Source organism: Silurus meridionalis, chromosome 3, assembly GCF_014805685.1.
Source record: "Silurus meridionalis isolate SWU-2019-XX chromosome 3, ASM1480568v1, whole genome shotgun sequence".
NCBI classification, from domain to species: Eukaryota; Metazoa; Chordata; class Actinopteri; order Siluriformes; family Siluridae; genus Silurus; species Silurus meridionalis.
The window spans coordinates 5,427,072-5,440,722 of NC_060886.1; the positions used below are offsets into that span (position 1 = coordinate 5,427,072).

Consider the following 13,651-nt stretch of genomic DNA (forward strand, 5'->3'; position numbering starts at 1 on the left):
TTGACATTTGACATTTTTTATTTTAAAACAATGAATAACTGACTGTTGCCAAATACCTTTCCATCTTTCATCCAGGAAATCACTGGTTTAGGCACACCTGTAACTTTTACTTCCAGCTTGATGATCGTATCTGACACAGCAGCAATATCATCCAGCCCGACTGAAAAGATTGGCTTGGTTGTTTTTTCTTTTGGAACTGGCGACTTAGCTGTAAATGGAGACTTGACTCTTTGTGGTGACCTAATTGGTTCAGGTGACTTCATTCTCAGTGGAGATTTAATCCCTGTGGGTGACTTCAGACGAGGGGACTCTGGAGACTTCACTCTTGGAGGGGAAGCCAGAACTTTTTGCACAGGTGTTGGCTTGCGAACAGTCAGAGTAAATTCCGCTTCTTGTTTGCCCTCAGAGTTCTCCACAACCAATGTGTAGTTACCTTCATCTGAAATTTCAACTTGTGAAATTTCAAATGTGGACTTATATTCTGTCGTTGTTACATGATAACGGTGAGATGAAACAACAGCCTGTCCCTTCTTTAACCAAGTTATAGTGGGTGCTGGCTCACCATCCACATCACATGTAAATTTAGCTGACTCCCCCTCAGAAACTGTGAGTGACTGTGGCTTAGTAAGAATTGTAGCAGAAATGGTTGGTTTCTTTGTCTCGACTGGAGCTTCCTCAACTGTTACAATTTCTGTGGTCTGAATCTTTGTCTCTGATGATGCATACTCTTCATGAATAACTGTTTCCGTTGCCTCTGTTTTGATATCTAAGGTTTTGGTTTCAGTTACCGCTTCTGAAACGCGTGATTCGGCTGTAGACAATGCCTTTGTTGATGACACATGATAAACATCTGTTCTTGTCATTTCAGGTATAAAAGGAGTCGGAGGTTCTTCATCTCTGCGCTGAGATGTAAATGAAGAAAATCCACTTTCAGAAATGTCTAGAGTGGCGTAGTCTGAGGCTTCTCCCTTTGCATTTGTGCAGGTAACACGGTATGTCCCACTGTCTTCCTCCTGGCAGTTGATGATTTGGAGAGAAAGCACTCCACTCATGTTATACATCCGATACTTATGGCTGTCTTGAATGGGCTGGCCATTGTGATACCACTGGATTTGTGCCTCTGGCTTAGATTGAACGTTCAGTGTGAATTTTGTATTTTGACCAGCTGCCACACGGTGAGAGCGCATTCTTACAGTCACCCTTGGTGTATGGTCGAGACTGAATGGCTGTTGAGAAACCGTTTCAAACTTTGTCTTAGATTTCAAAGCTTTCTTCGTTGCTTCATAACGCTGCATGTAGTCAACCTTTACGGACAGGTCTTGTGTAGACACTACTTTTTCACTTGACACAAGGGTTACGGATTTATCCTCTGTGCTTGCAAGTCTGATGCTTTTGTCTTCATCCAATGTAGAAGATTTTTTAGCCTTGGAGTGTGTCACCTTAGTATAGCCAGGTGAAAATGACCTCACTGGTACATCATGTAGGTCGAACATTTCGCCCTCAGTCACTGCAGGTGTTGAAACTTTTGTTCTCTCTTTCCTTGTGATTTTTGTTTTTTCCTCAAACTCCATGTGCTTCAGCTGGCTCTTGTAAGAAGTTATCCTTGTGGTGGTAGTGACCGGCCTAAGGAGCTCTTGGTCTTCTTTTTCTTCATACATCCTTTGCTTTTGCTTAGGAGGTCTGTATGTTGCTTTATCATGTCTCTGACGTAGATCAATGTAGCTTGGGCCAGCCTCATACTTTGAAGGAATGCGATAGGAGTCATAGGTAGGAACTTCCTCGCCTTCTTTCTCATCTTCATACACAGTCTTCTTTGGTGATGAAGGACGCAAAGCAGAGAGTTCAAAACGTACAGGACTTAGACTTGGTGGAGAGGCAGAGTAGCCTAATCTGAGTTCATCTTCAAGTTTAAGTCTTTCCTCCTCAGTACTCTTCATTGACAGGTATTCTTTAACAGGAAGAAGCAGTTCCTCATCAGAAAGATCACCAAGGGAGCGCCTTCTTATTCTGTAATAAGCTTCCATTTCAGGAGAAGGTGTTCTTCGTCTTGCTGGTCGTACAGTTTCCAAGTCATCCTGTGACGTAGGTATATGCCATCTTGGCTTGTACTGGTCTTTAATTCTTGGCAAGGGCACTTCATAAAATTGCTCCCACCTTGACAGTCTAATGCGCTTAAGTCTTTTCTGAGAAATCTTGTCCATTGGCTCTGGGAATTCATATTGATCTCGTAATTTCTTGTACCACTTCATGTCAGATAATGGCTTAAAGTGCTTGATCTCCATGTCTTCCTCTAGAGCAGTAGGGCCATAAAGACGAGGCTGGGGCACAGTATATGGCATTCTCAATCTCTTTTCCTCTGCCCGTTTCTTTCTTTCTTCTTTTTCCTTTGCTTCCTCAGCATCAGTCTTTAGTTTTTTGGCGGAAACTGCAGGCGTAAACATAGCTGCAGCCTCTCTTAATGCCTGTTTAGCGGCAGGAATAAGTGGCGTGATATCTGTACCAGACAGAATTTGTGTCAATCGTACTTTCTTGTCAATCTGCTGTTGGTCCAGAGCTTTCCTCTTTTCCCCTTCACTCACAAATTCCTTCTTGACATGTAGGGAACGTTCAACTTTAAGTGTAGATTGGCAACTTGCAGAGCCAGCAGAATTAGTGGCAGTTACTCGGTATGTACCAGAATCCTCAGGAAGTGTGTCTCTGATGTGTAAGACAAAATAGTCCAAGCCCTCGTGGACAACTTCAATCTGCGGACCAAATGCTAAAGGTGTACCATCCTTCTCCCATTTTAGTGAGGGTGTTCCTGACACTCTTATCTCAAAGCGTACACTCTGGCCCTCTCTGCACGCCAAGTTCGCCAAAAGGCGCTTGAACATGGGTCTCAGTGTATTATCGGCAGGTGCAGGGCGAGGGACGACTGTGAGACGAGCCTTACAGCTGTCATCACCATACCTGTTCCGTGCCACCACGGTGTATTCCGCATCATCGTCAGAGTCTAGCTTGTGAATAACTAACTGATACAGACCTTTGTCAGTTATAAATGTATATTTCTTGTCGTCATCATCAGGGGAAATCTTCTGCCCAGATTTCAGCCAGATGACACGTGGTTCAGGGTGTACTGTGATGGTGACTCCAAATCGAACAGTTTCCCCAAAGTAAGCAGTGCGGTTGCACAGAGGAAGGGTGAACTCTGGAGGTCTTTGTAGAAGACGGGCTGTGTCTATTCTGCGTTTGACTTTCTTGACCACACGTGCAGTGTAGTAGCTTCTATATTCTCTGACACCTTTAACAAAGAGCTCTGCGTATGCACTGTCTTCACCGTATTCATTGACAACTTTGCATCGATATGTTCCGTCATCTGATCGAGCGATTCCTTTGATGGTTATTGTAGCAAGCCCCTCATCGTAGGTAATCTCACATTTGGCACTTTCCTCGAGTTGTCGAACTCCGCAATACCATGTGACCTCGGTACTGCTGTCATAGTTGTCAATGTTGCAAATAAATTTGACATCATCGCCTTCATCAGCAACATTATGTTTGATTTGTCCAGCAATTGGACCATTTTCAAATGGTGCAATCTTTGCTTTGCCAACTGTTACACCTCTCTGACTTCTGATAGCACCGCCACTAGCAATACGAGCAGATGAGACAACAGTGTTCCATTCCTTTCTCACCATAGCTTGGTAGTATCTCTTGTGTCTTGTGGTCTTGATTGACCTACTGCTTAGTTCCTCTGTATTCATTGTCAGCCAAGGATGATTCAAAGCTTCAGCAGCGGTCATACGATGTTTACGGTCTTTAGTAAGGAGGCGATCTATAAAGTCTAACGCCTCAACACTTGCATGTTTAAAGGACTCATCTTCAAAACTGTACTCAGCATTGGAGATGTTGTCAATCATTTGTTGATTAGTTTCAGCAATGAAAGGATTGAGTCCACTGAGAAGGACATATACCAGGACACCGACAGACCACATGTCTGTGACAGTGCTGACCATCTCATTTTGATGAATTTCAGGTGCCGAATATTCGACCGTTGTGTACTGAATTTTGATTTGTTCACCTGGAGTAAGATGCCTAGCTTGTCCCAGTTCAATTATCTTGACAGTTGTTCCTCTTCTTGTGGTGTAAACTATATTCTCTGGCCTAATATCGAAATGGCCATAACTCTTGCTGTGGAGAAACTCAAGAGCTTCGCATACCTGTCTGATGTAATTGACAATGACACGTTCATTGAGCTCGAAGTTTGCAGTGCTAATGCGCTCAAATATGTCGTCACCAGATATAAACTCGTATATCATAACTAGTTCTTCAGGACTGTCAAATGATTCGTGGAGTTGCAGGAAGTTCTTATGGCGTGCCACATTCAATGTGGCAATTTCTTTCTTTATTATTGCTTGATCTGCGCCTTTGACTTTAACAAATTTGGCAAAGAAGGTCTTCTCAGAACTAATCTCAACACAGCGATGAACAATGCCAAACTGCCCATGGCCAAGCTCTTCAGCGATCATATACTTGTTGTGGGCATTCTTAACCTCTGAATGAGAAGCTTTACCCTTAAAGATAGATCTGTGCTCGTCGACTTCCTCATCGTAGGTAAGAATTCTTGATTTATCTTCCTTTGTCACAACTGGTCCACTTGGATCAGATGGTGCACTCTGGCCAAATTTGTTCTCCGCTATTACACGGAATTGGTAGCTTGTTTTCCCAAACAGGTTGGTGACAGTGTAATGAGTATCACGTGACTGGGCAACACGGATCCATCTCTCTGCTGTAGTGGCACATTTCTCAATAATGTAGTTTCTAACTCTACTTCCTCCATCACTGGCTGGTGCAACCCAGTTAAGTACAACAGAATCCCTAGACACATCACTAGCTTTGATGCTGCGTGGTGGATCAGGGACATCTGCAACATCGAGTTCGACTGTCTGCTGATCAATGCCAAATCTGTTCTTTGCACAGACAATGTAGAAACCAGCATCCTTCAGGTCCACCCCATTGGTGAACAAAAGAGATGTGAATGATCTTGTGACGATGACTTGATATTGCCCGTTGTTATCAATGAGATCTTGTCCCTTTTGCCATGTGATTACAGGATCTGGTTTTCCACTGAATGGAATCTTGATGTTCACCACTTCACCTCGAAGAGCACAGATGGCTTCTTTATCTTGAAGGTTCTTAGGTAAATGTATCTTTGCTGGAACTGTAAGAAGAAGAAAATATTTTATTTTTACAAAAAACTCTTAAAACAAAAGTAATCTGGAAAATAATTCAGTATCCCCTGTTTGTGAAAACTTACTTTCAACATCAAGTGAAACCGTTGCAGAAATAGATCCTCCCTGGTTTGTTGCTCTGATCTGATAAACAGTTGAATCTTCCTCATCAGCATTGGCAATGACAAGTTGATGATAACCTCCCTTGAATTCCTGGATCTTGATTTTGATTCCATCCGCCTGTATTTCTTTGCCACGCCTGAACCATTTAATTACAGGTTTGGGTTGTCCGGTTATCTTGCAAACGAATGTCGCGTTGCTCTTGTATTTCACACTCATGTTCCTGAGATCTTCTTTAAAGGCAGGAGCATGTACCTCAACATCAGTTCGGGGAACAACAGGGTCCGACTCTTCACTGTATTCACTTACTCCACCATGATTTTCACATTTCACACGGAAAATGTATTCCAGGCCTTCGATAAGCCCCTTTACTGAATACACTGTTTGATGAATCTCATCAGTGGTTACCGCGACCCATTCACCCTTCTTTTTGTCTTTCTTTTCAAGAATGTAACTTTTGATCTTGGATCCACCATCACTAAGAGGTGGTTTCCAAGAAACAACACAGGAGGTCTTGGTCACTCCAGATACTACAGGTTTCAGTGGTGCACCTGGCTTATCTGTAAAACATATAAATTGAACAAGGCAATTAACAACTCTGTTTAAGGTATTTGTATTATTTTCTTTTTTTTGTATACTCCTTAGCTTACCTAATTGACTCTTGATAAGAATAGCAGATGGTGTCTCCAGTGGTTCACTGTTGCCATAACGATTTTGTGCTGAAATGCGGAAGAAGTAACCTTCATTTTCCAAAAGATTGGGGATGCGGCATGAGGTGCCTGTGATGGATGATGAGACAAGCTGCCACTCTGAACCTTCTTTGTCTTCATGCTTCTCCACAATGTAGCTTGTTATCATTGATCCACCATCATCTTTTGGTGCCTTCCAACTTATTATCACCGAATTCTTTAGTAAAGCCTCAAGAACAATAGGTCCTTCTGGCTTGTCAGGTTTGTCTGGAATACAAAAAGTTTACTTATAAGGTTTTTTTTTATATTAAATATTTTTGTTAAATATTCAAATTACATTCAATGGCCATAAGAACATATTTAAAGTATTATCATGTTTATTTTACAAAAAAACTTACCTGTGATTTCAAGTTGAGTTACAGTATCTGCAGTGCCAAAGTGGTTGTTGATTCTAATTCTGTATTTTCCACCATTCACCCTACGTTGGACATTCTTTAAGATTAAGTGAGTGTAACTCTCTGTGTTCTCAATGATTACATTCTCAGAGGGCTCCACAGGTTTGGCTCCATAAAGCCACATAATCTTGGGCTCAGGGCGACCTATATACACAGCATGAATACGTACAGTTGTACCACATCCTGCAAATATTTTTTCTTTTAATGGAACAGGGAATTGAGGTGCTGCTTCAAGAACCAAGTTTCCACTGGTCTCACATTCCCCAGCTTCATTCACAGCTTTGCATGTGTACAAGCCTTCGTCTTCTTGCTGGTCTGCTGATATGGTCAAACTATGGTTACGGCCATCAGAAGTTGCAGCATATTTGCGGCCTTCTTTGATTTCCTTTCCACCTTTGTACCATTTAATTTCTGGAACAGGCCTTCCAATAATTTGACATTTTAGGGTGGCAGTCTGTCCAAGCTTGGCAGTAACTTCATCCATCTCTTTTCTGAGGGCTGGTTGAGCTGCAACTGTTTCAAAAAGAAAATAAATATATTGGGGTTTTTTGAGTTGTTAAAAATACATAATCATCTATATATATATACTGTAAATATGAACTGCAGAAAATACTTACCACCGAGTTTGGTTTTAATTCCTGCTGCAGTCCTACGAGGCCTGCTTATTCCAGTTTCATTTTCAGCAAACACTCTAAATTCATATTCAGTGGCCTCTTGCAAACCACCCTGAGTAAATTGTTTTTCTTTTAAAATTTCCCTGTTACACTTCTTCCATGTGCTCTCCCCTGATCTTCTGCACTCAACCCAGTAACCCAGAACTGGTTTTCCACCATCACATTGAGGGGCTTCCCAGCCAATAGTTATGTAATCTTTAGTTACAGCTGAAGTGTCAATCTCACCTGGTTGACTTGGTTTGTCTGAAGCAGAAAGAGTAACAGTTGTGCAAAATAGTTTTAAACAGGCAAACATTACAGTTAAACAAATGTAATTTGTTCAGTAATGGAGACATAAATACTTACCAAATGGATCTTTGCATATGACAGAGTCTGATGCAAGTCCAGGTTCGCTTTCTCCGATGTCATTTACAGTGACCACACGGAACTGATATTCCGCATCAGTAGTGAGTCCACTAAGAGTGTACATGGTTGAAGTAACCCTCTTCTCATGGCGAATCCACTTGTCAGATGATACCTCTTTATACTCAATGAAGTATCCAATGATTGGTGATCCACCATCATCTTTAGGTTTAGTCCAAGCCAAGTCAGCAGTGGACTTAGTAACATCCATGATCTCTGGTGGTGTGCTTGAAGCTTCTGGCACACCTGTATGAAACATACAACATTATTGGTAAATTTTATAGTTTATTAACCTGATAAGTACATTTGTAATCCGAGTTGCAGGAGTACTTACAAATTGGAGTCTTTGGTACAATAGTCTGCTCAGATTTAAGGGAGCCACTAATGCCAAACTTATTCTCAGCTGTCACCTTAAAGTGGTACTCGACATTTTCCTGTAGACCTTTAACCACCAAAGATGTGTCAACCACTCTGGAGTCCACAGTATACCAGGCTGCCTTTGTTGACTCACGTCGCTCCACAATGTAGCCAAGGATTTCTGAGCCACCATCATCTTTTGGTGGCTTCCAGGTCACTCTTAAAGAATGAGCTTGGATGTCCTCGAATCCAAGAGGACCTTCAGGAGCTGCTGGACGCCCAATGACTTTGACTTTGATTTGCACCATCTTTTTGCCACATTTGTTTTCAAGATGTAGAACGTAAACACCAGAGTCAGAACGTTCAGCATCCTTGAAAACAAGCTCACTCATATCCTCACTGGAGGCAATCATTGCACGGCTAGAGACCTCAGCACCATCCTTTGTCCACTTGCAAACAGGTGTTGGCTTGCCTTTAATCGGAACTGAAAGTCTGATGACCGCTCCATGTCGGACAACAAATACATCTTTGTACTTGGCTTCGAGATCGTGACTTGGAGGTTCTGAAATAAAGCATACAAATAAAAAAATAGTTTGTTACGACAAACCTGATAGCAAACAGTAATATTAATAGCCATTAAAACGAAGTGAAGGCATACCAAGCATCTCTGTGACAGTAACTGATCTTGGCACTTCAGCAGCCTCGCCTGGACCACCAGAATTACAAGCTAAGACTCTGAACCTGAACTCCTCGCCTTGAGGCATTTTTGTCAGGGTGTATTCACAAATCATAGTAGGTGTAGTATTGCACTTAATCCAGGCTACAGAACCAGCCTTCTGCATCTCAATTAGATAACCAGTTACTTTAGAGCCACCCTCCTCATCAGGTGGATTCCATGCCAGTGACACAGATGTCTTTGTAGTGTCTGTGATTCTCGGGTTTTGAGGTGGGCCAGGTGGATCTGTAAAGATCAGCAAGTGTTATAATATGAACAAGAATTATTTCACCCCAAAAGGATACACACAAATAAAAGAAAATACTCTTACCAACTGGATCAGTTGCCACAGCTGGTTTCGAGAGGAAACTGGGTTTGCCAACACCTCTAGCATTTATAGCTGTAACTCTATGCTCATATTCCAGGCCTTCAATAAGGCCAGTGGATCTGTATCTTGTCATCGTCACAGGGTTCTTATTAGCACGGACCCATCTGTCAGCTCTAACCTCCTTGCGCTCAATAATGTAGCCAGATATCTCCAAACCACCATCCTCATCTGGTGGTTCCCAGGCAACGGTCATGCCATCCCGAGATACATCAAATACTATTGGGCGGCCTGGTGGTCCAGGAATGGCTGTCACCAGAGGAATGTTTGTGTTAGTTTGATTGCACTTATTATTTAATACAGATACAAATAAAGTATGTATATAATATCAACTACACTGTTGTTCTTACATTTAGAACTCTTGCATTCTACTATTTCTGATTGTAAGAATTCTCCAGAGCCGTAGCGATTGACTGCTGAAACGCGGAAGACATATTCATCTCCCTCAGTCAATCTGGTAAATTTGAAGGTTGGCCTGCTGACTGATTCAGAAACAGGTACCCATCCTGGGCGATGAGCATCACGTTGTTCAATGATGTAGTTGCTTACAGGAGCACCTCCATCTCTCTCTGGTGGGTCCCAGCTTATTGTAACTGAGGTTGCATCTATCTCATCAAAACGAATAGGTCCATTAGGCTGATCAGGTTTGTCTGAAACGAAAAGAAATAAAAGAAATCAAATAATAAGTAAATACAAAGCAGAGAGTATGAACATTTTATTATATATATATATATATATATATATATATATATATATATATATATATATATATATATATATGTGTGAGATTCACATCAGACTGCTAACTTACCAAGAATAATTACTTTAATCTTCTCTGTAGTAATTCCTGTAATATTCTTTACTTCAAGGGTATATTCTCCAGTATCATCAATTGTGGTGTTAAGAACAGTTAATTTGGAGAATTTTGCAGTGGACTGAATCTTTACACGTTCCTGTATCTTCATCTTATTGTCATTAAAGTACCAGGAGGAAACTGGGGGTGGTCTTCCACTAATTGGCAAATGAAGTTCAAGGGGTTTGCCAGCCAAAACACTAATCATCTTTTGTGGAATGCTTGATAGATCAACCTTTGGCATAACTGTGAAAGAAAAGTAAGTGTCAGTCAAGCAAATCTTGGCACTGATGAAGTGTACCTATTCAAAATCTGAAATAATAAATGATACATACCTCTTTGTTCTTGTACTGTTACAGGGACAACAATTTCTTTGGCTTCACCGGGACCTTTGCTGTTGAGAGCACGTACCCTAAATAGGTACTGTTCATTTTCGTTCAGTTTTTCAATGGTGTATTCAAAGTCTGTTAATTTCAAAGTAGCAATCTTCATCCATTTGTCTGTACCAGCTTTGCAAGCTTCAACAATGTAGCCAATGATTCGGCTGCCTCCATCGTGTTTAGGTTTCTCCCATCCAAGAGTAACAGATGACTTTGTGACATCTATTACATCAAGTTTAGCTGGAGGCAGTGGCACTTCACACACCAACACAGCATCTGTTGTCTCGCTAGGTTCACCTGTGCCATAAATGTTTTCTGGCAACACTCTGAAGTAGTAGAGAATTCCCTCGGACAGTCCGGTAATTTTATATGACGTCTTGCTGCATTTCAAAGTAACTGTTTTATAGGCTCTCATTGATGTCTCTCTCCTCTCAATTATGTAATTGTTCACTGGAGCTCCACCGTCAACCTCAGGGGCATCCCATGTAATGTGAGCAGACTCAGTTGTGAGCTCCTTTATTTTAATGGGGCCTGGTGGACCAGGAGTATCTAAAATTGAAAAGCATAAAATTAAACCATCAAATATGATATAATCCATCTGTATGTCAGTCTTCTATCTTGTCAGGTGATAAAGTAAAAACTGGTCTAATAATTAATTTTTATCTAAAAATAAGGGTAATTGCAAATCTTTTTTTAAAATAATAAACATACCATAGATCTTGACAAGAAAACTAGCATCCTTCTTGCCAGCTGTATTAGAGGCTTCAAGGGTGTATTTTCCAGCATCATAGCGGTGCACCTTATCAATGATAAGAGTTGTAGCGGTATCTGTCACTTCAATGAATCCACGGTTGTCGAGATCCACACCAGGCTTGCTCCAGGAGATAGCTGGAACCGGTCTTCCAGTAACAGTTACATGAAGACGCAGTGAGCTTCCGGCTCTCAGGCATATTGTCTTCTTCAGATCATCAGGAAGCTCAAGATCAGGTATTTCTAAGAAAAGTAATATGTTTTGTTAATCTAACAATTTTCACATCTTTCACATATTTTAGGTAAACGTGTTTAAACATGTTTACTGTTATTTACTTACCAATTCTTTCAATAGGCTCTACTTCAGCACATTGGTCACTAAAGTCACCTGCTCCATTGACATTTACTGCAGCAACTCTGAAGCAATACTTTTTACCCGTTGTCAAGCCACTCACAGTATGCTCTGTGACTCTAAGGTTCTTCTCATGGGTCTTGATCCATTCCTCTGTGCCTAATTCTTGCATCTCGAGAATGTAACCAATAACATCTGCACCTCCATCTTTTATTGGTCTTGTCCAGGTCAGACTAATGCTGTCCTTGTGAGTGTCTGTTACACGTGGAATTGAAGGAGCATCTGGTTTGTCTGTAGACAGAAATGTGACATTTAAACTTAATATAAATCTACATATGTTCATTTTGATACACAAATACAGTAAATGAATAACATACCTGTTGGTAATCGGCACACCGCATACATAGACACTTCGCTAGGCTCGCTATCTCCAGCGGCATTAATGGCAGTAACACGGAACTGATAAATGTTACCCTCTTGTAGACCAGAAACCTTAAAGGTTGTGTCCTTGAGTACCGAGTCTTTATTAACTTTTATCCATCTGACGCTCTTTCTCTCTTTTTTCTCAATCAGGTAGCTTATAACTTCGCTTCCACCATCATTTTCAGGTTTAAGCCACTCAATTGTCGCAAAGTCTTTTCCAACTGCGATAATTTCTGGTGCTCCCGGAGGTAATGGAACAGCTGCAAGTGAAAGAATAGATCAAACATAGTCCTTTTTAAAAAAAATAAATAAATAAAATCCAGTGCAGTATAGCTCAAACATTTTACTTACTGAAGGAGTTTCTTGCAATAATGGGCGAAGACTGTAGAGTCACACCTGCTCCATATTTGTTTACACCTCTGATACGGAAAATATATTCAGTATTCTTGAAAAGTCTAGTAATGTCACACATGAGGGCCTTGCATTCAGACTCCACGATGACCCAGTTCAGTCTGTTAGTGTCCCTTCTCTCCACAATATAGTGTGTGATGGGGTCACCACCATCCTGCAGTGGCTCTTTCCAGGACACTGTGCATTTCTCCTTAGTTACATTGCTTACGTTGATCTCCTGGCATGGGCCCGGTGTATCTTGATAAAAGAACAAAGGCAAAATTGACTAATGGTACTTATTAATATAATTTTTAATTTGATTTGCAGAATTATACTACTCACCAAGGACCTTCACATTAACTTCAGCTGTTTTGGTTCCACTGGCATTTTTCACAGTCAAAATGTACTTTCCAGTATCATCTCTATCGCAGAACTTGATAATTGCCAGAGCACGTGTGTTAGAATACTGCAAAGAATATTTCTCACAAAGCTCTAGCTCCTTCTGTCCCTTGGCCCAGTAGACTTTTGGATCAGGTTTACCACCAACAGCCGCATCAAGAACCAAGTCTGACCCTGCTCTGACAGTAACTGTGTCCACAAGAAGTTTGCTATCCAATTCCGCTTTTGGAGGTGCTGTTTTATAAACAAACAAACAAAAATTAGATGTTTTTATGTCTTTGAACAATTATTACACTGCAACATATTAAAATAAAAAGTGAGTCTTACTGTATTCGGCTTTGCAAGTCACTGCTCCTGTTGAAACTGATGGCATGCTGTGCACTCCATTAGCATTTCTTGCAATCACGCGGAACTCATATACTTCCCCTTCTCCCAGCGCAGTAATGGTGAATTTTGTTTCAGTAACATTGGTGTAATTACACTTCAGCCATCTGCCCTCTCCGGTGACAGTATACGGCTTTCGCTCAACAATGTATCCCACAATTGGGCTTCCACCATCATTCAGAGGCACAGACCATTTAATTGACACTGTTGATCTTGACACACCAGTTACTTCTGGCTTGCCTGGAGGATCTTAAGGGTTAAATACATAAAAAATTAGCAGGTTTGACAAAAACTTGACAAAGTATTTTTTGCATTAATTTCGTTCAACTTACCAACTGGATTTTGAGCCACAGCTCTCTTTGATGCTTCACTTGCTTTGCTGAAGCCAGCACTATTCATAGCATACACTCTGAACTGGTACTCAAGACCTTCATTAAGGCCATCCACCTTGTAGTAACACTCAAAACAGGGGATGGTGTTTTCTCTGACCCAGAGAATAGTGTTACGCTCCTTTTTCTCAATCCAGTACCCGGTGACCTTACTACCACCATCATGGTATGGTTCCTCCCATCGAATACTCATGCTGTTAGCAGCAACACTGAAAACTTCTGGTCTAGTGGGAGGCCCTGGTGGAACTATAGGAGGAAAAATAGTTATATAAATAGTTCATATAAAATGTTCTAATAGTTATAAATCATAACTATGTCCATTGTCAT

General features: G+C 41.1%; 1 protein-coding gene across 4 annotated transcripts in view; it reads right to left on the reverse strand.

The window, feature by feature from the left end:
• ttn.1 (titin, tandem duplicate 1) overlaps positions 1–13,651 on the reverse strand; it is a 150,123-nt gene that overhangs the window by 3,035 nt on the left and 133,437 nt on the right. For all 4 annotated transcript variants that reach the window (XM_046845792.1, XM_046845791.1, XM_046845790.1 and 1 more), the window contains 19 exons: positions 13,268–13,570; positions 12,879–13,184; positions 12,495–12,785; positions 12,114–12,410; positions 11,717–12,022; positions 11,328–11,630; positions 10,949–11,230; positions 10,193–10,786; positions 9,816–10,103; positions 9,355–9,654; positions 8,951–9,253; positions 8,563–8,865; positions 7,882–8,466; positions 7,491–7,793; positions 7,089–7,388; positions 6,415–6,984; positions 5,978–6,283; positions 5,294–5,887; positions 57–5,197 (listed from right to left, as the gene is read on the reverse strand). In XM_046845792.1, the coding sequence (XP_046701748.1) occupies positions 57–5,197; positions 5,294–5,887; positions 5,978–6,283; positions 6,415–6,984; positions 7,089–7,388; positions 7,491–7,793; positions 7,882–8,466; positions 8,563–8,865; positions 8,951–9,253; positions 9,355–9,654; positions 9,816–10,103; positions 10,193–10,786; positions 10,949–11,230; positions 11,328–11,630; positions 11,717–12,022; positions 12,114–12,410; positions 12,495–12,785; positions 12,879–13,184; positions 13,268–13,570 (11,675 nt within the window). The remainder of the gene's footprint in view (positions 1–56; positions 5,198–5,293; positions 5,888–5,977; positions 6,284–6,414; positions 6,985–7,088; positions 7,389–7,490; positions 7,794–7,881; positions 8,467–8,562; positions 8,866–8,950; positions 9,254–9,354; positions 9,655–9,815; positions 10,104–10,192; positions 10,787–10,948; positions 11,231–11,327; positions 11,631–11,716; positions 12,023–12,113; positions 12,411–12,494; positions 12,786–12,878; positions 13,185–13,267; positions 13,571–13,651) is intronic.